Source organism: Lycium ferocissimum, chromosome 7 (genome assembly GCF_029784015.1).
Source record: "Lycium ferocissimum isolate CSIRO_LF1 chromosome 7, AGI_CSIRO_Lferr_CH_V1, whole genome shotgun sequence".
Lineage (NCBI taxonomy): Eukaryota > Viridiplantae > Streptophyta > Magnoliopsida > Solanales > Solanaceae > Lycium > Lycium ferocissimum.
In genome coordinates this window covers 24,297,135-24,323,610 of record NC_081348.1, presented here as the reverse complement: position 1 = coordinate 24,323,610, position 26,476 = coordinate 24,297,135, and the positions used below count along the sequence as shown (strand labels likewise).

Here is a 26,476-nt window from a genome sequence, read left to right as displayed (position 1 = left end):
TTCCATTTTCTCATATTTTCGGCTACCAGGATCACCCCTCTAGTCAGCCATTCACATGAAAAAGCAAACTTTCGTAAGTACTCAGGAATCTTGACTGATAGGCATGGGAATCTCATGTCCTCTCTTTTCAGCAGCCAGTGGTTATAGGGGTGTACTGTGAAAACTTCGTTTCCCCTGCCATTTCACTTTCAAGTATTGCGTTCCTACTGTATTCATGTTTGTATCTGTAATGGTACGAGACATAGGTTGCTTGACTTAAAAAATATGTCATTTTTATTTATTTAGCTTACTCTATATACAGCACCACAGTTACAAAAACATAAAGAAAAATATATACAGCTTCTGTATACTGGGGAATAAAATCTTTTTCTTAAAAGAGAAATTTCTTGATACTTCCCAACAGATGTGCCAAACTTTCTATTTGAATCTAATATAATTTTTTTTATTTCAGGTTGCCAGGGTGCTACATCTCATGTACAGGTTGGTTGTACAGCCGAATATGTCCAGGGCTCAAACCTTTTCTGAGGCATTTTTATCTTGTGGTGGTATAGAAACACTTCTTGTCCTATTGCAGCGCGAAGTCAAGATTGGAGATTGTGATGATTTACCCTCTTTAGATCATAATGCCACTGCTGCATCAGCCCAGGAAACTGAACTGGATACTGAGGTACATTGTCCCATGGGAAGTAGTGAAGTTGGTGAAACAGGATTTACAAAAGAAAGAGAGACAAGTTTGAGTGAAACGGAATCTGTACCTGAGTCCTTCGCTGGTTCGGGTGCCACAATTTCCACTAGGAGGTCTACTATTGAAAAAATGCAGTCTATCCCAGAGAATGCATTTCTAAAAAACCTGGGTGGTATAAGCTTTTCAATAAATGCTGAAAATGCTCGGAATAATGCATACAATGTTGATAAAAGTGATGAAATTGTTCTTGGAATTATTAACCTCTTGGGAGCTTTAGTTTCATCAGGCTATCTGAAATTTGGTGCACATGCTCCCCCAGATGTGACAAACAACCTTTTGGGGTTGCTGGAAGGAGGGGGTACCATGTTTGACGATAAGGTTTCCCTTCTACTTTTTGCGTTACAAAAGGCCTTCCAAGCAGCACCAAATAGGCTCATGACTAGCAGAGTATACACAGCTTTATTGGGTGCCTCGGTATTAATATGCTATTCCTCTTGATTTGCTGCTTCTTCAATAACTAAGTTCCTGCCATTTCTTCTATTCTTTTTGGATAAGTTTTCTCTTAATATGTTTCTAAAAAAATTTCCTTTCTTTGCTGTGTTTCAATAAGATAGTATGCTATGTCTGTTTAGGATATGATGCTCAAATAAATGAAAGAAACTCAGTGCATTGCATAGAATCTCTGCTTGAAGATGATATGCATAGTTACAAACATACATATTTATGACCTTTTTAACTTCTCACTTTACATCTGAAATAGGTAACTTCTTTATTGGTGCAAAAACTAGATGCCTCTCGTTACTGCTACTTTTCTTTTCCCTTTTTCTTGCCTAGCCTGTTTAGATATGTAAGCCAGAGAATGGCAACCATAAGTTTCTCCTTCTGCTTAGAATATCTTCTATCTCAAACATTTAGAATAAAAATTTTGCTGTGTGTTTGCCCTGGGAAGTCAACCAAGTTTCAACTCAGACTTTATATCATCATGCATTTCTGTTATGCAATATCTTGGTATGGTTCACCATGATGTGGTAATAGATATCTCTCTGGCCTCTGGTGATTTTAACAGTTCTCGAACAGGTATGTAAAATTATGAAATTGTTTTATATTGTAATGAATATGAGGGGTTAAATATTTCCCGGCTTGACTTAGAAAGGTAAAAAAGCATTGCTTCTACACCTTTTCAACCATTTGGAATTTGGATGGAAAAAACTGTGTAATAATATTAGTCTTTTTAGTTTACAAACAATAAATATACGTTAAGTTTAATCAGCGTGGATCGCTTCCCCTTCTTCTATTAAATATGATGTTTATGAATATCTCGTGGAGAAATTATATCATGTATAGACTATCAAATAAGCCATGTGTACTTTTCCCAGATTTGATAAGGTCTTGCAGTATATTTATTACAAGTGTCTTATGGAGCATGGTGGGATCATGACTATGATTTCATTAGGTTTTGGAGATTCTTATGCTAGAGTATTCTTTTCTTGATAAGTAGATTATATAGCTAGCTTTCTGTTTGAATAATTATCTTTTAGCAGTTTTTGTACTGTACTGTTAATATCACCAATTTATGCTTTATTGACTAGAATAAGATTAAAATAAAAGAAAATCATATGATTAGTGCTAAATCATATGATTATTGCTATTTACCTTGAGTAATAAATCCGTATTTAATCACTTGATATTGATGTGAAAAATCGGTTTTAGACCTCTCTTTGCACCACTAATAGTTGAAGCTTTTTTATCGGGAAAAACCGGTTTTCGGGCATCTAGGCATAGTTTATGCCATGATCAGTATACGTGTTTCTGAATCTTGTTTGGGCTCATTTAATCCCTTTTGTGATTAGTCTTGTTGAATGGTTCACTGTTTGGATTTTGAATTTCCTCTCCGCTACCCATTCAGATATTCACTTTGTTTATAGATGCAATAGTTTTGGGGCTATACTCCATTGCTATTGAGTTTTCTGCACTAAGCAGTCTATCACAGATAGATCTGAAGCCTTTTTTGCTCCTGATGTAGATAAATGCCCCGTCAACAGACAATGGATTAAACTTCTATGATTCTGGGCATCGGTTTGAGCATATCCAACTTTTATTGATTCTTTTACGGTCACTTCCATATGCACCAAAGCCATTGCAAAGCCGAGCATTGCAGGTATTGAATTGTGCCCTGTTTTTCATAACAGCTTATTGTTCCTTATCTTCTTTGTACTGATGTGGCTTGGGTGGAGAAAAGAGGATTGGATATAAAAGGGGTCTCTCTCAATATGAGGGACAAGAGAAGAAATTTTCTTTATAATTCTATGTAGCCTTGGATTTTTGTAGAACGTAGCAAAATCAACATGATCAATTTTCTGCTTTTCATTTTCTTGTTTGTCATTTTGGTCCCTGGTTGAAGGGGGAAGACAGAAAATTAGGCCTGATCAAAAGAAAGAAACCAAGGAAAATTCAGTTTTCCCCCCTTTGAAGTTGATGTGGGAGGGACGGGGTCTTAGTTTGCGAGACATCACAGACCTGCCATTTTTTTGTCATTCATGATTTGAGGCTGTTGATTGGTCGGTGGGTTTATTTAGATGACACCTTCGTCTCAGTGTATAGCATTCAGATATTGTCTTTGTTGAACATTCTCTTCATGCCTCTCTCTCTCTCTCTCTCTCTCTCTCTCTCTCTCTTCAACTTTCTGTTTGGTTTCAGGATCTTCTAATTATGGCTTGCAGTCATCCGGAAAACAGAATCAATCTAACCAAAATGGATGAGTGGCCTGAGTGGATATTGGAGATCCTGATATCTAACTATGAGGTAGCATTTCTTATACTATTTCACAAAAAAATACGTTGCTTCTTTTTGGAAGTCACTGTAAAGAGTAATACAAAAAAATCTGTTGTGTTTTTCACTTCTTCATATTTTATGTGCACGTTGCCGTAGTTTTGCATTTCTTATGCATCTGTAATTCGGTATACAGGAATAGTTTCCCATTTGGTCACTGATACACTTTTTTTCGCTTTGCTAACTTGAAAGTGATGCTCATAGGTGGAGCTACTAAATGTCTCTTCTGATACTTATTTTCCCTGTGAAGTAGTGGTTAGAGTGAGCTTTTTCCAATATCAGCAGAGGCTAAAAGAAGCGTAGAGATTCTGACTTTGATTCTTATGATCTTTCCGTGACAGACAGGAGCAAGTAAGAATGCTAACCCAGGAAGCTTGAGAGATATAGAAGACCTCATACACAACTTCCTTATAATTGTGTTGGAGCACTCAATGCGCCAGAAGGATGGTTGGCAGGTAAATTTTGTAACCATTGTTTTTTCTCACGTGGCATCTTCTGCTTGGTTTGCGGTGCATTTCTTAATAATATTTAAAACATTGGTGCAGCACCAGTAGGATGCTAAATAACAGACTGTATTCACTAAGATGGAGAATAATAGGGTGAATGATTCAATCTGTGAGGTGAGCTAGTAAGTAATAAATACGATTGAACAAATAAGATATCTTATTTGTGAGAGCTGAATGTATATGCTGGTAGTTTGGAATGATTATGTCAGTCCTGGATTCTGAACACATTTTATTTTAATTCTTGGTTGCTTGGAATGGCGAGGAAGGAATCAAATAGGGACTTGTAGGATAGAGATACGGTGAAGGAGATATTTGTTTCTTCAAATCCAGAGCTTGGGTGCTAACGTTCTTCTGGACACCTTAGTTAGGGATCAGCATCTTTTGGATTTATCTTATCTGCCAATGGAATTCGGAAGATAGAAAATCTAGTTAGGTTTCAGAATGTTCTGACTCATAGTTAGCCCTTTATTAGCTAGCCTTTTGGTCTGGGACTCCAGAGTGTACTCTATAGCTCTTCCTTTGTGCACGTGAGCCCATGACCTCTTTCACGAATTTCTCGGTGCTGGTTCTCTAATTAAATTCTGTTTCCTCATAGCTTGAAAATGTTAGCACTCTGCAGATAGCTCCCCTCAACTTGAACAATTAAAAATCTTCACTGTCTGTTCCTCAAAAATTTGTTACCTGCTTTCAAGGACCTCCCAAAGGGATTTCACGATGTTGGTTGACTTCTTCGACCAAGTTCCGTCTCTTGCCTGAAAATTTTATAGGCTCATCCTTCCCCTTCCTTTGACAGCAGCATTTTAAAAATCTTCTGCTACTCTATGTCCTTCACAACTAAATTCTGCTCCCTCTATCACTATTTATCCCTCTATTGGCTTTCACCAACTATAGACCCTCTCAAGTGTCAACCGTGACCTGCTTATCACTGCCTTCTGCCCTTTTAAGACTTGAAAAACCAAAACCCTCCTATAGGTTCTCTACTGGCTTATACCCACTGGTCTCTCCTCTGACATAAATTTATGTATAAGAACTTTTATGTTTGCAATACCAAAATGAGAAAATGCGATTGGCTACTTTCAAATTACTAAACACTTGATTATTGTTTCTTCTGATTTTTGGTTATGAGTCATCTCCTGGCCTGATTTTCCTTTTGTTTCAGGTGTTAGATTGCTTTGGTGTTTTATATCTTTTGCTTATTGACCTAATAGGATTGAGAAGCTTCAGTAACTAGTTATGACTATTTTTCATATGTATTTCTAAAACATTTTGCTCTTCTTTTTGTCCCTTGCACTGGCCATTCTCCTATTTTAATATCTGCATCGAACATTTCATTTGATATTCTTTTTTGGACAGGATATTGAAGCTACAATTCATTGTGCAGAATGGCTTTCCATGGTGGGTGGTTCTAGCACAGGAGACCTGAGAGTCAGGTACTAGTGTTGACAAGTTTGTTGAATAGATCCCAGTGTTTGATTTTGCTGCAGTGATTTTCCTCTCAAAAAAGGTCTTTTCTTTCAAAGTTCTACATATTTCAGTACTAGAGTGAGACCATACCTCCTTTTTTCTGTATAAATCTGCTCTGTATTGAATAATTTAGAGTATGTTATTACAATTTTCAATCAGTTTAAATGAAGTATCATGGAAATTTTGGAGTTTGCGTTTGCACTTTTTTAAGATAATGTTAGATAGTTAATGTACATAGTTAAGTTGTATATATCTATCCTTCATATTACTGTTTCACATCGGGAAAACATGATTATGTACTTTGTAAGGTGTGGATATGAAAAGGACTTAGCATAAGTCAATTGTCTTCACGCGCCTTTATTTCTGACATGGTTTCAGAGTTTTGGTGAAAAATTCCTCGCATTCCAGAAATCAGCAACATTTGGGAGAGGAAAAGATAGTTCCCTTGTATTTTTTCGGCGACTTTGAGACCCACTTGATCGTGAGTGTTGTGTGGAACAGCACAATTGAAAATGTACTTTTGGACACGTTTCCCTGTTTATTCATCACAAATTTGTTAACCAGTTTTCTCCTTCAATTCACATGACCTAAAAAGCATTAGGTCTTTGGGACCTTGATACCACTGCTAGAGGATGACAATTTGGATGTCTAGACTTTTTTCAGAGTGTTTGTCCTGTCTATGATAGTGATTATTAGACTTTATTTAGCTTAGGCTGTTATTAAATCAGGTAACATAGTCTATCTGGAGATATTTATCCTTTGAAGGACCGTTTTCATTTTCATGTGCTTTGTATGATGAGTGGTTTGTAAACACAATATCTTATGTTACTATCCAAAGGCTATTTGGGGTTCTCATTAGTTTTCAATTTTGCTTATCATTACATCCCAAGACGTGAAGAGTCGCTGCCCATTTTCAAAAGAAGGCTGTTGGGAAGCTTGCTAGATTTTGCTGCACGGGAGTTGCAGGTTCAGGTAACCTTGTTCTTCAAGCTCTACTCTCTATGGTGAAAGCTCAAGATGTGACTTCATAATTCTTTTTGCTTTTTCCTTTTCTGCTGATGACTTTTATCTTCAGTATGATATCAGAAAGACCTGCTCCAGTGTGATTTTTGAACTGGGTAAAAGCAAGTTAGTACTCAAGGCCAACTTTGTCTTTGTGCTACTTGAGATGTCAACAAAAATGTGCTAGTGCTTTCTGTTTCAAAATTTGCAGCTTTATTTCATATATTCTTACATTTGTGCCCAAGGAAGATTTTTCTTCTTTGTTTTATGTTCTTGTATTAACTGGGTGATGCTCGTGTGTTCTTCGTCTTTAGTGTAGATTTTGTTTGAGAACAACCACAAAAGCACCAGCAGAGTTTGGGAGAGGGGTTTGTGTGTGGTGGGGGGAGAGAGAGAATTTTGCATGTTGAGCTCTCTGTATTTCTTACTCCTTTCGTCCCAATTTATGTAACACTCTTCCCTTTTTGGTCCGCCACAAAAAGAAGGATACCGTTCTATATTCAAAAACCATTTAACTTTAAACTTTCCATTTTACCCTTAAGTAGATAATTTATGGCTACAAAAGTGTCTATGGCTTGATTTAGACCACAAGTTTTAAAAACCTTTTTTTCTTTATTAAACTACATGTGCAGCCAAACAACATTATTGGATGGGTAGTTGGTCTCCTTATATGATCTTAGACAATCCTCACCTCATGAGCTAACTTTTGAGGTTGAGTTAGGCTCGTGATCCATTTTTTATCATGGTATCTCCAGATCCATCTCATTAATTGGTTTACTCGATGTTGGGCCCTCATGTTATATTGTCCACACTTCAGATGTACAGACTTGGGCGTGTGGAGGTGTCAGAGTTCCCACTTTGGCCATGGATGGGGTAATTGGTCTCCTTTATGGTTGGACAATTCTCACTTCATGAACTAGCTTTTGGGTTGAGTTAGACCCAAGGTCTATTTGTTTACAATCACATGAATTGGGACGGAGGGAGTAATTGAAATCTTAATTTTTCCGAAATTTTGTTGCCTTTGAAGTTAGCTTGAGCGTTGGTGTCACCTTGATCCTTTTCGAGTTGTTTTATAGCTTGAGCGTTGGTGTCACCTTGATCCTTTTCGAATTGTTTTACTTTCAAAATCAACTTTGTTTTAGGGCCTTGGTGCCAGTTATGATTTTTGTTAAATTCTGAGTGATTTTCTATTTGATAAGGCAAAGTGACTATATTAATGATAGGTTCCATGCAAAGAGAATAAAGCAAAATTCCAAGTAAGAGTCTGTATGGGGGAGAGAGAGGATTTGCATGTTGAGCTCTCTATATGCTTTAATATAGCACAAATATCTGTTCTTCATCAAAAAATGTGGTTGCTTGTCTGTTAACTTGGTGTCACTGTGCTCTTTTTCAAATATGACCAAAATTGCTTTAGCCCCTTCATGGCAGTTAAAGTTTTGTTATATTCTGAGTAAATTCATCCTAAGCTTTTCCTTTTGACAAGTCAAAGTAATATTATTAATTGCATTCCGAGACATTAGCATTTGTGAAACTACAAATCCAGCTTTTCTTTTTCTGCAGACTCAAGTTATTGCCGCAGCAGCTGCTGGTGTGGCAGCTGAAGGGTTGTCAGCTAAGGATGCCAAGGTGGGAGCAGAAAATGCGGCTCAACTTTCTGTGGCCTTGGTAGAGAATGCCATTGTGATTTTAATGCTTGTTGAAGACCATCTGAGGCTGCAGAGCAAGCTTTACAGGACTTCACGTGTTCGTACTGGTTCTGTTTCCCCCCTGTCAAATGCTGTGCCTGTAGGTAGTCAGTCTGCAAGTGTAGTTGGTGGAGATGCTCTTGAAACTGTAGCTGATCGTAAATCATCCAATAGCTCTGGGAGATTGTCACTTGATGTATGTACTTATAGACTTATGTTTGAGTTTAGGAATTCCTCTTCGTCAAGTACTATCTGTTCTTTTTCTTTCATAAAAATGTACTATCTGTGTTCATATCAGTCTGCAGATCTTCTATTTTTTCTTTTTTCTACCCTCCGTGATGTGCATATTCCTGGCTGTCCTGTTGGAGTTTGTTTTGCATCTAGGTCTTGTCTGCATCTGTAGTTGTTCTCTGTTTCCTCTGTCTTCTGTGGTTGCTGCATTTTCACCTACACCTACATGTGATTGATACGGAAAACGACCAATCTCTCTGCTAATTGGGTTAAGACTCACTCGTGCTTGTAATGCTCTCTATTTTGTTTGTAGCCAGGTTTATTGGACAGATCATGTTGAAATGCTTGTAACAGTTTACGATATTATATTTGGTTTCTTGTTCATTGAACTTAGTTTACTGATGCTGGTCTCTACTAGGTTCTTGCGTCAATGGCTGATCCTAATGGACAGATATCTGCAACTGTGATGGAGCGGCTCGCTGCTGCAGCAGCTTGTGAACCTTATGAATCTGTTTCTTGCGCATTTGTGTCATATGGTAGCTGTGCCTTAGATTTAGCTGAGGGGTGGAAATACAGGAGTCGATTATGGTATGGAGTTGCCCTTCCCACAAACACCTCAGAAATTGGTGGTGGTGGCAGTGGTTGGGAAGCTTGGAATTCTGCATTGGAAAAAGATGCTGATGGAAGCTGGATTGAATTTCCTTTAATAAAGAAGTCAGTTGCAATGCTAGAAGCACTCTTGTTAGATGAGTCTGGACTGGGTGGTGGTCTAGGTATTGGAGGAGGATCAGGTACTGGAATGGGAGGCATGGCAGCTCTATATCAATTGTTAGACAGTGACCAGCCTTTTCTTTGCATGCTGCGAATGGTTCTTGTCTCATTACGGGAAGAAGATGATGGTGGAAATCAGATGTTAATGAGGCATGGAAACACAGAAGACGGGACGTCAGAGGGTTTCCGTAGGCAGACTAGCAATCTTTCTATTTTAGACATGAATGCTCGTATACCATCCAGGAAACCACGATCCTCATTGTTATGGAGGTATCAATATGCTAACCTTTTTTGAGCTACTCAATTTTCCTCTTTCTTCTTTTTTCTTTTTGTTTCTCTCTCCTTTTTTATTTTTTTTATTTTTAGGTTTTGCATATTCACAAGACTTACCATGAATCACACGTGAACCTTAAGGGGACTTAGTAGTGTGAGACTGAGATAACCAAAATTTCGGATACTGAAACCACTTGAAGCAAAAGTAACAAAATAATATACACTAAAGACTTGATGATAATATTTTTTTTGATCAAGTAAAGTATTTTCATTCATAAGCATGGCCAAGAATCTGACCGTATACAAAGGGTATACCTAAAGGTAAAAATCTACAAAAAGATATGATTCTCTACAAACTCCACCCAATCTTCTATACAAGGAACTTTATGGGTGCACCAAAAGAAAATAAGAGATCAAAGACTATTCAACTGAGCTTGATGATTATATTATACAAGACATACCTATTTATAGACACGTGGTACACTCTATTGGTCTAATTTCATACTAACACTTAACACTACTCTATAACTTTAACATTTTAACAATTTTAATTTTTTCCTGGAAGTAATTTCTATCTTTTATGAGCAAAAACATGCTATCAGAGCCATATGATGATTTTTTAATTGCAATAACTCGTCGTAGAAAAACGTGCCAAATATCTTCATTGATGGGTGTAAATTTTGACCCATAAATTTTTTTGGTCACTAATGTATTCATTTAAAGGTTAAAATGGGGAGAACCTAAATTAACCCATCCAAAAGATTGACATCTTGAGTACCCAAGAGTGTGGTCTAGTGGGACATCTTGAGTATGCAAGAGTGTGGTCTAGTGGTCAGTAAAGTGGGTCAAGAAATATGAGGTCTCAGATTCAAATCCCTGTCGAGGCAAAAACACTAGGTGATTTCTTCCCATCCGTCCAAGCCTTAGTAGTCAGAGTTACCCGGTATCTGTGCTTGTGGGTAGCAGTATCCCATTGAATTAGTTGAGGTGCGGGGAAGCTGGCCCGGACACCATGGTTATAAAAAAAGATTGGCAAACTTGAACAACATTACTAGTCCAAATGTACCATACTATAGTTTTGTCAAAAAAAAAAAAAAAAAGGAAAAAAAAAGGGAAAGAAAAAGAAGAAGAAAGTTTTGAATAGATATTATAATTTAATTTTACCTTAAAATATAACATAGACATTAAAAAGATAAACGAACAATGATGAATTGATCTTGAGTTGGACATGTTTTACTATGGCCTGCTCAAATCATCTTGACGCAACCCATTTTGAGCAAGCAAAAATTGGGGGATTTGAGTCTTGAATTGTTTCATCATCTCAACTCATTTTAATTTGCCTAATTGGTCCTAGTCCACTTAACAGAGAGTTGCTATACTTGTTACACGTCATTTGGCGTTTTCTAGTTGTACTCCAATATTTGTCAGCATTAGCTTCTAGCTTTTTGGTAATGTCAACATTTCTGTATTTTCTTTTGGGTTTTCATGTTTGCGGGTTTCTTTGGCCAATTTTAAGTTTCTCCGCTAAGTTTGACATCTACTTTACTTGCATAGTGGGATATTCTCCTATTATGTCTGGCTATTTCATGAATTCTTGTTGTGCCGGTGATTATGGCCAGCAACAAACTACAACATGCCCAGTGTAATCCCACAAGTGGGGTCTAGGGAGGGTAAGATGTACGCAGACCTTACCCCTACCTTTGTGGGGTAGAGAGGTTGTTTCCGATAGACCCTCAGCAGGAAACAATCCAATCGGTAATGAAAGGAAAACAACGACAAAAGGCCATATGCTTATATTTCTTTATCATAAGTACACCGTCTTTTATGGCACACAGGGTGTGACCTAGTGGTTAATGAAGTGGGTCTAAACCTTATAGGCGAGGGTTCAAAGCGAGTGCGAGACATAAAATATTAGTAGGTGATTTCTTCCCGTCTGGTGGGGAGAGTTACGTGGTACCTGTGCTGGTGGGAGGTAGCATGTACCGGTGCAAATAGTTGAGGTGCACACAAGTGGTCTGGTTACCATCTGTTATTAAAAGAATAAGAAAGAAAATTAGACCATCTTTTATGCTAGCTATCTGCTACGACAACATGCTTGTTGAGTAGTAATATTTATACTGACTTCTCAGTTTATGCTAATTGGAATCCCACTCATACTCTATTTTTTGTGGACAGCGTGCTTTCACCAATTCTCAACATGCCTATTTCTGAGTCCAGAAGACAGAGAGTGTTGGTTGCCTCCTGTGTTATGTTCTCTGAGGTTAGTATTATTTCTATCTAGTTACTTGTTTGAGTCAGCAACTTATATGGAGGTTTAAGATATAACTCTTTTTCATTCTTATACTTGTCTGAGTCAGCATTTTTGTTTCCGATGCTTTCACTATTTTGATTCACATTTCTGTCACTTGTATGTTGCAGGTATGGCATGCTGTTGGTAGGGATCGAACTCCTCTAAGGAAGCAATATCTAGAGGTTATTTTACCACCTTTTATTGCAGCCTTAAGGAGATGGCGACCCCTCTTGGCAGGAATTCATGAACTGGCATCTGCAGATGGTTTAAATCCTTTTGTCGTTGATGACCGATCATTGGCTGCAGATGCCTTGCCCCTTGAGGTAGATATATTAGACTTCCATGCACATAGTGATGGAACTTCAGTTCTAGATTTTACTTTAACCTTTCTTCAGAGTTGGAGTTCGGCAAAAGAATCTTGAATAAAGCGACAAGCTCTTTACACTTTTCCATTATGAAGTATTTTCTGGTAATTGATTAGAATCTGGCACATCCAGCTCATGCCTTTGTGGTTGGCTTTCTGTTCTGTCACCATCCGTATCTGCAGTTTCTATTTTGTCAACAGCATACAACAACATCATACCCAGTGTAATCCCACAAGTGCGGTCTGGGGACAGTTTCTGTTTTGTCCATCACTGAAATTGCTTTCTTTTATTTCTGTCACCGCAAATGAATAAAACCGCGTTTGGTTATACAGTCTTTCTTTCTTCAGCCGCTGAAACATTGGACTAATGCTGCTGCACTTTTTTTAATTGGATCTATGAACTTACTAAAATCTTCTGTATATGTTAATCTCCAAGAATTAAGATATTCTTTTATTCAGGCTGCTCTGTCTATGATCTCCCCTAGCTGGGCTGCTGCATTTGCATCTCCGCCTGCTGCTATGGCACTAGCAATGCTAGCTGCTGGCGCTGCTGGAGGGGAAGCTCCAGCTCCAGCAACAACCACACATCTAAAGCGGGATTCTTCATTGCTAGAGCGCAAAGCGGCTAGACTTCATACGTTTTCAAGTTTTCAGAAACCTATAGAGGCACCTAGCAAATCTCCAGCTATTCCCAAGGACAAGGCGGCAGCAAAAGCAGCGGCATTGGCTGCTGCACGAGACCTTGAACGCAATGCAAAGATAGGATCAGGAAGAGGTCTCAGTGCAGTGGCGATGGCTACATCTGCACAGCGACGGAGTAGAAGCGACATGGAACGCGTAAAGAGATGGAATGTTTCTGAAGCCATGGGAACAGCATGGATGGAATGTTTGCAGTCAGTTGATACGAAATCTGTCTATGGGAAAGATTTTAATGCTCTGTCTTACAAATTCATTGCTGTCCTTGTTGGAAGTTTAGCTTTAGCCCGAAACATGCAACGATCAGAGGTCATCATCATACACTTGCCACTAGTCTTTTTCTCTGATAGGTCCATACAGCTGGTCTCAATGACATAGTTAATTTCATCACATGATTCCTTGTGTGTCTATGGTTATAGGTTGAGAGGCGGACGCAAGTGAATGTAATTGCTCAGCATCGCCTGTATACCGGGATACGCCAATGGAGAAAACTTATCCATAGCTTGATAGAGATTAAATGTCTTTTTGGCCCATTTAGTGATTGTCTGTACAATCCTCAGCGTGTATGTTACTTGCTGCTTTTGTTGTATTTGTCTGATCAATGGATTTACAACTCAGGATTTAATGACTATGTTTATGTGTAGGTTTACTGGAAACTGGACAATATGGAAACATCTGCAAGAATGCGGAGATGTTTGAGAAGGAACTATGGAGGGTCAGATCATTTTGGTTCTGCTGCAGATTATGCTGATCATACGGGATTAAAAGAGGGGGAAGATCAAACAATCAGTCCATCAAAAGCCTCTCTTTTGGCATCAGATGCTATTTCCATTGAGCCAGTACACGAGGATTATGAACAGGAAGATGGTCCCAACTTGGACAGTAAGTTAGATGACACGGAACATCATGGCGACGTTCAGAACAGAATGTCTGGAACAGCTGAGCAGCCATTGCAGACATCTTCAGAATCTGGAGACCCTCCAGTTACTGACCACCAAGACATGGTGCAGAGTCCTTCGGCAGTTGCCCCTGGTTATGTTCCTAGCGAGCATGATGAAAGGATTGTCCTTGAGCTTCCGTCGTCAATGGTCAGGCCATTGAAGGTTTCTAGAGGAACTTTCCAAGTAAGTCTGCTTATCTAGAATATGCTCTTTACGAACTATTTCATTTACTACTAGACTTATTTGCTTATTATGTATAAGCTGCTAATTTTCCAATGATTGGCATTTTGAAATGCACATATTTTGAAAGTCAACTGCCTTAAAGAGAGGAATACTGGAAAATTAGTGGACTGAAGAAGTTGTGCATTCTATGTCACCATCTTAGTGTGGCCTTTCTGTGAATATTGTTACCCGAAAAATACCTCTCTATATACCTTTAGCTCATTTGATGGGCCGAATTGATTATTATGTATCAATTGCCTAAGCCTCAGCAACCAACCCACCCCCACAAAACACCCCCCCCCCCCCCCCCCCCCCCCCCCCAAAAAAAAAAAAAAAAAAAAAAAAGAAGAAAAAACTAAAGGGTCAACAATGTTTTATAGGGATAATCATATATGACTTTGTGGTTGTCTACCTACCACAGCTGAACTTTATTGGGACTTGGAACCGGCTATGCAAAACTCACATTTAATGATTCGAACTTTTTTGAGTTAAGACACAAGTTTGCTAATTTTCCTCTCAAGACAAGTGAAAAGTTATTAACATGTGAAGTGATTTCTTGTGTCAGATTACTACGAGAAGAATAAATTTTATCGTTGATAACATCGAGACCAGTGTTGCTGGAGATGGTATTGATTGCAGCAGTGAAGAAAAAGAAAAAGAAAAGGATCGGAGCTGGTTGGTCTCTTCCCTTCATCAGATATATAGCAGAAGGTGAGACTAAACTATATTTCTGCTTAAGATCTAGCGAACATCACAAGGACAGAGTTACCTGAAAAACCCTCAATTGATTACTGCTGTGGTTCAATTTGAGATGCTCATTACCATTTATTGTTTTTACTATTTCTTTGACCTTCTCTGCTGGTTAAGGAGAAATTCAGTTTCTGTTTTATAGTAGAGTCGAGAGTTTTCTAGTTTGTTGAGACCAGGATACTGTTAGGGCTCGTTTGGTACAAGGGATAAGGATAAATAATCCCTGGATTATATTTGAGATGAATTTATCCCACGTTTGGTTGGGATAAAATGGTGGTATAACTAATCCCGGGATTGTAGTGTTATTTTATCCCTGTGGGAGGGTGGAATAACTAATCCCGGGATAACTAATCCCAGGATAAGTTATCCAGGGATAACTTGTTTCCAACCAAACGACCCCTTATGTTTTTAAACAAAGGACTAAAATAGGTATCGAAACCATAAGAAATGGAGAATAGGATTATGATGTTTATAAACATAGGATTGGCTAACATGAATAAATCAGGAATGTGAAGGTGCATGTTTTCTATGATAATGTGTTTCATTGGTTAGAAGCTTGAAAGGAGATTTGCACACTTTGACATGTTGGTCACATTTCAAGCTGGAAAAGGATTTGCGAGTTCTCCAGTCACATCTCACATGTTGCTCCTTTTTTCAAGATTTAATAGTCCCTTTTCCTTTACTAGATTTCTGCTTTCTCTTATGTGATTTCTCCAGGAGGGTCACTTTATGGACCCCATGTGTGTTGTGAAGTGATAATTTCATTAATCGGTCTAAATTTTATCTGGAAAAATGACACGATTTTGTCTACTTAGAAAGCTGTCTCTTTCTTTAATGGCCTTTTTGCCTGACTTCTTGTCTTTACAGATATCTTTTAAGGAGAAGTGCATTGGAATTATTTATGGTCGATCGGTCAAACTTCTTCTTTGACTTTGCGGTAAAACCTTCTATGACATTGTTATGATATCATGCTCTTATTTTCATTCTTTTACTTCTCCAAGAATTGAGTTAATTTCCTGTGGTTTTTTTATCAGAGTACTGAGGCAAGAAGAGATGCATATCGAGCTATTGTTCAAACTCGTCCCTCTCATCTGAACAATATCTACCTCGCAACTCAGGTTTCTACTTCTCTGTAGCTTAGTCATCGGCCTTTGGGATATGAACAAACTTGGTTTTTAGTTAGTTTGCAATAACGTGTGGGCCATGCTTGACATATTGACTTGTATCCATATCCATTAAAATTTCACTGCTAAAGACTTGAATCTTCATGGTCAAACAAGAGGTTCTGCTTTCTTTAGCATTCACCAATCTTCTATACCGTTATATGTTTATGCCACTTCTCCTCTTGCAGAGACCTGAACAACTTCTCAAAAGAACTCAACTCATGGAACGTTGGGCTCGCCGGGAGGTATGTTAGAAAATTGGGATTTCACTACTATCTATTTTTGAGGAAAGGGGAAGAATAAAATGAAAATTCAGTTTATATATGTGTCTGAGAAAGCTGAAGAAAGAATCTTAGCATGCAACCCAAGATCTTGAGGCAATCGGTGGAATGGGTAGAGTAGTCAGAACACTAAAACCTTTTGCGTATCCTTATACAACTAATGTGGAACAAATGCATTTTGAACACTCAACCACACATGTAAACCCACACATGGATTGATGATTTCTTCCTTATATCCATCTCTTCTCTCTCTCTCTCTCTCTCTCTTTCTTGATTGAGAAGACAAAGTAGCTCAACAGAATGTAGGATGCGGGTGTAGCGAGTAGGCTTTGTAGGTTGAAGAGGTAGGGTTCTTGAAAAGAGAGAGAGAGTAGTCTCAATAGGTCTCAATAGGTCAAGGAATGGACTTAAATGGTAGTGAAAAAACAGAGGCTCCAAATTGGACTCTAATACCATGTGAGAAGAATCTATGCACTAACGTGAAACTTAAGTCAAATTACTGTTACGTTTCTTAAAAAAAACTTTTAAGGCAGTGTGTCGAATAGTCCAAATCCTCTAAGAACCCCTTAGACAACTATATGAGCCCATTATATAATCCTTATAAAAAATTGAGACCGCTATCATTTTCAAAAAATAAAATAAAATGAGCCCATTATATAATATAGCTTAACATCCCCTACATGTATAACCTGATTTTGGTACTCACACGTGAATTCTATTGTGGACTTGGTAGTATGGGCATGTGCTTATCAAAGGATGGTTACCACGTGAAAGAATGTATTGATACCACTTGATAGAACCTGAGCATCTGACCAATACCTTAAGCCAAAGGTTGGAGTTGCTCAGGACCTTATAATAAACCCCTTTGGGAACCCTACATAACTAATGAGGGACAAGTGCATTTTCTAACCATATATATCCACAATCCCTTAGTTACAAGTGCTCATTTTTCTTTGTGAAACTGATTCATTATCTGCTAATCCATATCATTTCAGATCAGCAACTTTGAGTATCTAATGCAGCTTAACACACTGGCCGGACGAAGTTACAATGATATTACTCAGGTACCATTTCTCATTGTAAGGATTTGAGAGGAATCATATGCTTACTTGATCAGTTTCGTTTCGGTTTTGCAGTATCCTGTGTTCCCTTGGATCATTTCTGATTATACGTCAGCCGACTTGGATATTGCTAATCCATCATCTTACCGAGACCTCTCAAAGGTTGGCCTATATGAATATTTCACGTGTCTAATCATCACCAGGTTGTTGTATGGCTGACATAAGAAATGTATACTTGCAGCCAGTTGGAGCATTGAATCCTGATCGATTAAGGAAGTTTCAAGAGAGATACTCTAGTCTTGATGACCCTGTCATCCCAAAGTTCCACTATGGCTCACATTATTCAAGTGCAGGAACAGTATGTGCTTGCTCACTCTTTGATTTGATTGTCCTCAGCCATTCTAAACTATTATGTGCGATTACTGTACCTCTCTATATATAGTTAGATATCCCGAATGATTTAACCTATTAGTTGCATATTTTGGAATGTTACCATTATCGTTTAGGTTTAGCAACCTCAATGATTGTTATTTACTTGAGTAATTCAATATAGATAGACAGTCATGATGCCAGTAAATAATAATATTTATAAGTAGCCTCAACCTCAACTGATAGACACTGTTTCAAGTAATGTCCTATTTGGCATTACGTAAATGTTTCCCTTGGCCTAACTATTTTGGGATGACAAATTCATCAAGAACGATACTTTACACCAATATGATAAGAACAATCCTTTTATAGATAAGTTGTTTCGTTCTTCTTCCTAATCCAGTATCACTTTCTTTTATCAACATAAAACGTTAGTTTTACTATTTGCTACTTGTGATTATCATCAAGCACCACCCGCCTATGCTCCACCCTACAATCCCCCTCATTATACCAACTTTTGTTTGACCAAACACCAAAAAAAGATTTTGCGAAATGCCGAAATGGTTCTCTTTAGTAAAATTTATTTTCATGGAGAACATTTTATGGCATTCCAAACAGGTAAGTATCACTAGAAGTCCTCTTTACAACTCAGAAGTCATGAATTTCCAAAACCTTTTGTATTATAAATCCTTTTGCATGCTCTTCCACGGCAGCAGCACATCCTTATCCATTAGGTCACCCGTTGGGTCTTTGTCTAGGAGATTTTGACATGATTGTGTTCCAAAAAATAGAAACTCTACCAAGCAATAGTCTGTCTAGAGATGCATGCATCTTCATTCATTCCTTCACCTCCTAGCAGTTTTGCATATTTACTTTTTGTGACTCTGTTTGGTTCATAGATAGTTCTACCCCTATTCTTTATGATATATGTTGAATATGCATCACTGAGTGTGAACATAGTCAACAGTGATTTTACAGATTCTGTTCTAAGCCTTTGGTATGAATTTAATGTTACACCAGGTGTTATATTATCTAATCAGGCTGGAGCCCTTCACCACCCTATCTATTCAGCTCCAAGGTGGCAAGTTTGATCATGCAGACAGGATGTTCTCAGATATTGCTGCCACTTGGAAAAGTGTTCTTGAGGAAATGAGTGATGTCAAAGAGTTGGTATGAACTATATTACTTCTGTCACCTCAATACTCTGTTACAATTTGAATATTATTATTGTGTATACTTTTGGATCATCTCTCCGTAATCATGGTCTGCACAACATTTGTGCTTTTGAATATAAATTGTTACCATCTCAAAGAAAAAAATTGAATATTATTATTTGACTTACTCAATGCTTGAGAGAAAAGTACTCCCTCCATTTTATTTTATCCAACCCTGTTTGACCAGGCACAGCGTTTAAGAAAGAAATGAGCACTTTTGATTTTGAAACTTGTCCTAAACATGACAAGATTTATGTGGCTATTAAGCTTTTGAAACTTGTTTTAAACATGTCATAACATTTGTATGATTTTAAAAGCTCATCTCTAAGGGTAAAATGGGAAGCTAAAGTCAAATTGTTTCCAACTTTAGAAAGGGGTCATTCTTTTAGGAGCAAACTAAAAAGGAAATAGGCTTGTATAAACTGAAACGGGGGAGTAGTAAGTTAGTACAGTTTAGTCAAGTGGGATAGTCAACTAACCACCTTTATATCAAGTGGGTCCTAACGTGAAATGATAGATTAAATTTTTGTTCATTTTCGTGATATATAAAGTGACAAAGTATTCCATTTTGGACCTTAATTTGGCATGTCCTGGAAAGTAAAGTAACTCTTGGAACAGAGGGAGCAGATAATGCTTTCAGCTGCTAATGATTTGTTATCTCTTGCTGTTTCTGGAGTCAGTTAAAGCTTTTGCACCATGTGCTCATAAATTCATAATGGCATATGTTCTTAATACCTAGGTCCCGGAGCTATTTTATCTTCCTGAGATGCTAACAAATGAGAATTCGATTGACTTTGGTACGACGCAGTTGGGAGAAAAGCTGGGTATGCAATACAGTTTAATTGAATATAGCAGCATACAGTGCTAAATTTTGTCCTGGTCTGCAACTGTCATTTCATTTGTTTCTCATCTCTGTTCCAGACTCTGTGCATCTTCCACCTTGGGCTGAAAACACGGTTGATTTTATTCATAAGCATCGGATGGCACTTGAGAGTGAGCACGTCTCTGCTCATCTACACGAATGGATTGATCTCATTTTTGGGTAGGTTTTGTTTGTCTTTCACTTTTTATCATTTACATTATCTATTTTTCGTAGGTAATGTTATTGCTTTCCATGATAATTTGAAGTGTGCCAATGTTGTTTTGGATGCATCAAAATTGGCTGTTTCCCTGAACTTCGGTCTCTTCTTTTTCTCTTCTCGTTTCTTTTTAAATAAAACTATTTGCATATTCAGGTATAAGCAACGAGGAAAGGAAGCTATACAGGCAAATAATGTTTTCTTTTACTTGACGTATGAAGGAACAGTGGATATTGACAAGATAACAGATCCAGTATGCTTCAGTCCCTGTTCTTATTGCTTTAGTTATTCCACTAACTTGAATACGAGTAATTTTGAAATGCTAAATCTTGTCAAAAGGTCCAGCAACGTTCTATGCAAGATCAGATTGCTTACTTTGGACAAACGCCGTCTCAACTTCTTACTGCTCCACACATGAAAAGGATGCCACTGGCAGATGTTCTCCAGCTACAGGTAAGTTTGTCGTATTCATAGTTCTCTCCTTTTAGTTTTCAGAGTCAACTGTAACATATGTAAGAGTAAAACTGAAGTTACTGTAATGACTGTAATGAATGAGTAGTAGTTTATCTTCTTGAATAATTTAGATGAGGGCACTGCAAATCTAGTACTGTCTATCTTTTGCTCGTATAGAGGGGTGAAGTATTTAATTGTTGTAGGTGATGTAAATATCTCTTTAGGAAAAGAAAAGGAACTCAATGGGTTGGTTGAAGAACACAAGTTTTCATAGCCATTTTCTGCCTGTTTTATGAGTAGGTTTATTTTTCCACCTTGGTGGTAGAAGATCACTGATATTTATTTGTTTATCTGTCCCTGTATTCCCGATCCCCTCTCAAGTCTCACTTTTACCGTGAACCCCTTCTTGGAAACCGTGATTTCTTTTTGTTTTTCTTGCTGTATTACTGTATCCTATTCTTTGAGCTAGTTTGTATGTCTTATGAATCTAGAGAACATATTGTTAAGCCTTGAAGTTCCTTTGTGCGTGAAGGTCTTAGTGTGTCTTGTTTTTACGAAATCTATGGTGCTGTTTTTAGCGGATGGTATGGCTCATTTTCAGTTAAATAGTAATATGTTATCATACTAGGTGGGATCAAATTTAACCTTGAGACTTCTCCCATTTTCACAGACCATCTTCCGGAATCCTAGAGATGCGAAACCATATACGGTTCCCCACCCAGAGCGCTGCAACCTACCTGCTGCAGCGATGCAGGCCTCTTCTGATTCACTTGTAATTGTTGATACGAATGCGCCGGCTGCTCATGTAGCTCAGCATAAATGGCAACCAAACACACCAGATGGTCAGGGAGCACCATTCCTGTTCCAACACGGAAAACCTGGTGCTAGCTCAGCTGGTGGAACATTCATGCGAATGTTCAAGGGGCCAACTGGCTCTGAATCAGAGGAATGGCATTTCCCTCAAGCCCTAGCGTTTGCTGCTTCTGGAATCAGAGGCTCATCCGTAGTTGCAATTACATGTGACAAAGAAATTCTTACAGGCAAGCAGTATATATTCTGTTTATTTAAATGTAAAATATCTTAGTTTTCAAAATACCATTGTTCCTCAGCCGATTTACTGCTTTTGATGTTCTGCAAATGAGGTTGGGAAGTACTCCCTCTGTTCCATTTGAAGTTGCATTCTTTTTTTCTTTTTGATCTGTTCCAATAAGGACACCTTCCTATATTTGAAAACATTTTAACTTTGAGACTTCGCATTTTGTCCTTAATGACATCTTTTATAGCCACAGAAATGTCATGGCATGTTTGAGACCGCAAGTTCCTAAAGGCTTCCTCTCTGTCTTAAACTCCATACACAATCAAACACCGCCTCATAAAATGAAAGGAGGGAGTATACATCAGTGGTCATTTTGTTATTTTCTTCATTCACCTAATTTCTCAATTTAGCACTACTAGAAGGCTTGTGTCGGGAAATCATGTGCCAGAAGCCTAGAACTTCATTTCTTCTGATTTATGAGAGTGCCCATGGGTTCCTTAGTTGAAAAAAAGTGGAATAAAAAAGTATAGAAGAATTTGAGTGCAAGATTTTCCGATGAAGCGAGATTAGTATTGCATGCTTTATGTTGTTACTGAATCCTAAACATACTGACTAATAGGTGTTTCTGCACTTGTGTCTAGGTGGCCACGTAGACAACAGTGTGCGGCTGATATCATCAGATGGTGCAAAAACGTTAGAAGTAGCCAGAGGACATTGTGCTCCTGTAACATGCCTGGCTTTATCTCCAGATAGCAATTATCTTGTTACAGGGTCTAGAGATGCAACAGTGCTTCTCTGGAGAATAAATAGGGCGTCAACGCCGCGCAGCAGCAGCACAGCAGAGGCTTCCACTGGTTCAAGCACATCTTCAACCATTAGTACACCAAACAGCTCGAGAGAAAAAAGTAAGAGGCATCGAATTGAGGGTCCCATACATGTCCTTAGAGGCCATCTTGGGGAGATATTATGTTGCTGTGTGAGTTCAGATCTTGGGATTGTGGTTTCATGCTCCAGTTCGTCAGATGTCTTGCTACATACTATAAGAAGGGGTCGATTGGTCAGAAGGCTAGTTGGAGTGGAGGCACATTCTGTCTGTCTGTCATCTGATGGAATTATAATGGCTTGGAACAAATCCCATAAAACACTAAGCACCTTTACTCTTAATGGGATTCTTATTGCTAGGACTCAGTTTCCTCGCTGCTCCACCATTAGTTGCATGGAGGTTTCTGTTGATGGACAAAACGCTTTGCTTGGAGTAAATCCATGTGCTGAAAATGATGGACCATTGGACAACAAGTCAATGAAGTGGCAAAAGCCAGGACTTGGAGATTCTGATGGAGAATTAGATGAAAATGGCGAAGGAAATAGATTAGATATCTCTGTGCCTTCAATCTGCTTCATCGACATGTATACTTTAAAGGTAGATCGAAGACTTCCTTTGGACCTTAATTGTTTCTTCTTAGCACCTTTTGACCAATGCAACTTGACATTCGTTTTTCTTAGTTGCTTGATGATAGGAAGTGCACTCATTTTCCACCATGCTTCGCATATATGTATGAACTAGAAGCTGACGTTTTGGCTTGCAGGTATTTCACATTATGAAGCTTGGAGAGGGTCAAGATATTATGGCTCTGGCCCTGAACAAGGATAACACTAATCTCTTGTTATCGACAGCTGATAGGCAGTTGATAATCTTCACAGATCCTGCAGTAAGTTGAATACTCTTTGTGTTGAGAGTGTTTTGCTAATGCTGACTTTTGGGTTCTATTTTCTGGCTTTCATCCCTATCTTCTTCCTTTTATAAAATATCTCCAAGTGAGCAGATATATGAAATGCTAATATCTTACGTCAAACTAACCCAAGTTGGCAAGTTTAGTATCTAGTGATTGAAGTAAGCATATGGTACAACTTTACATTGAAGGAGACATTATAGGCTAGGCTAGTGCAGTTCACTCTTTAAGCCTCACACGCCTTTAATTTCGTGTCAACTTGCATTTTGTGGATATTAATGGGCCATGAAATATCTCCTAGTTAGATAATTGAGTTTAACAGATCTTTGTAGAATATCATTTCATTGATCGACTATTTTTAGTAATGAAAAAGATGTGACCTATAACCATTGAGGATAAAATATAGAATGAAAGTTTTAATCTACCATATCCTCACTTGTCTGTGTCACACTGTCAACTCTTTCAGTGAAATTTAGGAGCTAATTCATCGTAGATAATTAAGTTTCTTCTTTTGGAACTTAGTTATCTACGATGAATTAGTTCCTGTTCACTTATACCATCTTGTGCTAGACTAGGCAAGCACCAGAGTATGGGAATTAGTGATAAATTAATTTTATGAAAATCAAGATGGAAAATTTTGGAAAACACTGTTGATGTTATCAATTAAAAGTTCATCCTGATTAGCTGGCTTTAATCAACGGCAAAAGTAGTACAATGCGAGATATGTAGTATGTGCTGTCACAAGTTTGATCCGTAGTTTGTGAACCTTCTGTATTTAAGTGGAGAATGGTAAGAGGGCTGAGCCCATTACCCACCAAGTTTAGAAGCTGGAAACAATGGGTCTCATTGTTATAACAAAAGTTTATCCTGATAAATATTTTGTTTAAGAAATTGAGAATCAAGGCCATTTCTTTGTTACCACCATGTGCATCGGAACATGCATGCAATTTAGTTGGTTGAAATGAGAACTACAACAGAACAGAACATATGGACTTATTTGTTATTCGTTGTGCTTAGGAATTTAAAAGGTGTTTGTTTCATATTTATGCCATATCTTAATCAAACGAGAACTGGCTCATCATTTCCGACTACAGTAGGATGATTTGGAAATTGTTATTCAAATCAGGGTTAGATTTTTTGATAGGAGGATTATAGCTTTTAAACATCTTAGTATTGACTCTCGATCCATATCATATACAGTTGAGCTTGAAGGTAGTAGATCAAATGCTTAAGCTGGGTTGGGAAGGTGATGGACTCAGCCCCCTTATCAAGTGAAGTTTTCAAGATATTGGACTTTGATTCACCAAAGTTTCTCCTGATGAAAAATCCCATCCATATCTTACAAGATGAAAGGTGCTACGCTTCATACAATCTGGATGCATAACTGACACGCCACGGCTCCGTCTCTTGACTGTATCATAATCACTGTGCGACGAGGATAATGTTTCAACATTCCGACATGTAACATGAGTGTATTGTATTAGGTAAACCACAAGGCTGTCCAGTAGTTTTTTACCGAGTTCAGCATTTTTATTTTTTATTGTTTGAAAATCGATATAGTTGTACATGCTGTCCAATTGTTTGATGTTAGAGTATAGGAAATTTAGCCATTTGATCTTTTTTCTTTTCCCCTTTCTTATTAACTGTAGTGGGACTTCACAGTGTCATGGAATCACAGTCAAAACACTCCCTTGTAAATGCGTTCTCTTATAAGATATGCTTCTGCATTTTTGTTTAGTTGCTTCTCTGTTCCTCCTTTCTTTTTTATTTTTTTATCTTTTGCTGTTTTCATTTCGTTTGTTATTTCGACTTTAAGACGTAGTTGACACACGTGTTGCACAGACACGCATAAAATGTAGGGCTGTTCACGGTTTTGGTTAAAACCAAAACCAAATCGAAAATTTAACCAAAACGAATAAAAAAACCGATATTTGGTTTGGTTTGGTTTGATTTGGTTTTAAATTTTAAAAACCGATAATATTTTGTTTGGTTATGGTTCTATTAAAAAATAACCGAATCAAACCGATAAATTATATACATAAATTTTATAATTATTTATATGTATAATATTAGTTTTTCTTAAATAATTATAAATATTTTATACCCTTTAATCATTAATTTGATTTTTGGTTTAATTATTTTACATGATTGCTTAAGGCCCATGTTTTTAAGAATATGTCTAAGCTCATGTCTTTAAGTCTTTTAACTCTTTAAGTGTTAAGTGTAAATCTAATGACAGAAGCTCACGTTAGAGTCTAATGTCTTTAACTTAAATTTTTAGCCTTTCTTTATCAGCCATTTGATTTTAGGTTTTTTTTTTCCTTTTGAATTTCTACCTTTCTTTTTTCTTGTCTGAATGGGTCTTAAACTTATAATATTTTTTATATGAAAAGGATAGAGGTTGTAGATTTGGAGGTTCTTATAGAGGAACTACACTAACATCAACATTTGCTGCAACTCAAGCACATGGTAATGCCCTAATACTTCTTTCATGGGTAATCCTCCTAAAAAAAAAACAACCTCTTGTAATTGAGACTATAGCCTTGGATAATGATAAAAACATCCGAAGTTTAGGATCATTATACAATTTTTAATAAAATGGGAGAATTGAGGGCAAAATGCAAGTACTGCCCCAAAGTTTGGGACCATTACACAAAGTTTCTTTATTTCATATATTTTCATTTTAATTTTAGAAAATCTTTATGTTTAATTAATATGTATATTTGTAACAACAACTAAAAGCTCCTATGCTCTACTTTATTTCCAGGTATGTGTATTAAGATGGCAAAAATAGTGTAGCCACTACTAAGTTAGTTTTTAGCTCTATATGTAATAGTTTAACAACTTTGGGTAACTTGAGTACTATACTATCACTAATAGTGAAAATGTTTTTATCATGTATGTTCCACCTTAAATTATAAATAAAAGTTATCATTTGAACAAAAAAAAAAAGATATGTCTTTTTCAACTTTTTAATGTTTTATCGATAAGTTTCCCACACAAGTCATAAATCGAAAAGTCGAACCAAACCAAACCAAATCCACAATAACCAAACTGGTAGTTATTATTTTATTTGGTTTGGTCATGGTTTTAGACATTTAAAAACTGACTAAATTGGTTTGGTTATGGTTTTAATCAATAACCGAACCATAAACACCCTTATGTAAATGTACGTGTTTATAATTTTCCAACGAGCCTGAGTTGTTACTGAATCTTGCTGCTCATTGGGACCGAGAAGCAAAATTCCGTTTATTGCTTTCGAATCAAATTAATGTTGTTAGTTTAATGCTCATCACTTTAGAGAACAATTAACTATTGAAAGTTCACATCTATTAAACAAAAAACTGTATTGACTACTTCATCAATTTCCAGAAGGTATAG

General features: G+C 37.4%; 1 protein-coding gene across 1 annotated transcript in view; it reads left to right on the top strand.

Annotated features, from left to right (window-relative positions):
- LOC132063952 (BEACH domain-containing protein C2) overlaps positions 1–24,832 on the top strand; it is a 30,607-nt gene extending 5,775 nt beyond the window's left edge. Inside the window, exons 4-32 of the mRNA XM_059456740.1 lie at positions 452–1,159; positions 2,709–2,843; positions 3,383–3,487; positions 3,856–3,969; positions 5,374–5,450; positions 6,375–6,456; positions 8,047–8,367; positions 8,821–9,443; positions 11,622–11,706; positions 11,865–12,059; positions 12,560–13,105; positions 13,216–13,359; positions 13,441–13,920; positions 14,525–14,670; positions 15,577–15,646; positions 15,744–15,827; positions 16,061–16,117; positions 17,149–17,217; positions 17,290–17,376; positions 17,456–17,572; positions 18,604–18,753; positions 19,537–19,621; positions 19,719–19,839; positions 20,033–20,129; positions 20,216–20,329; positions 21,000–21,369; positions 22,007–22,785; positions 22,952–23,074; positions 24,296–24,832. Of these exons, the coding sequence (XP_059312723.1) occupies positions 452–1,159; positions 2,709–2,843; positions 3,383–3,487; positions 3,856–3,969; positions 5,374–5,450; positions 6,375–6,456; positions 8,047–8,367; positions 8,821–9,443; positions 11,622–11,706; positions 11,865–12,059; positions 12,560–13,105; positions 13,216–13,359; positions 13,441–13,920; positions 14,525–14,670; positions 15,577–15,646; positions 15,744–15,827; positions 16,061–16,117; positions 17,149–17,217; positions 17,290–17,376; positions 17,456–17,572; positions 18,604–18,753; positions 19,537–19,621; positions 19,719–19,839; positions 20,033–20,129; positions 20,216–20,329; positions 21,000–21,369; positions 22,007–22,785; positions 22,952–23,074; positions 24,296–24,370 (6,159 nt within the window). The 3' untranslated portion in view covers positions 24,371–24,832. The remainder of the gene's footprint in view (positions 1–451; positions 1,160–2,708; positions 2,844–3,382; positions 3,488–3,855; positions 3,970–5,373; positions 5,451–6,374; positions 6,457–8,046; positions 8,368–8,820; positions 9,444–11,621; positions 11,707–11,864; positions 12,060–12,559; positions 13,106–13,215; positions 13,360–13,440; positions 13,921–14,524; positions 14,671–15,576; positions 15,647–15,743; positions 15,828–16,060; positions 16,118–17,148; positions 17,218–17,289; positions 17,377–17,455; positions 17,573–18,603; positions 18,754–19,536; positions 19,622–19,718; positions 19,840–20,032; positions 20,130–20,215; positions 20,330–20,999; positions 21,370–22,006; positions 22,786–22,951; positions 23,075–24,295) is intronic.
- Positions 24,833–26,476: the final 1,644 nt, after the last annotated feature.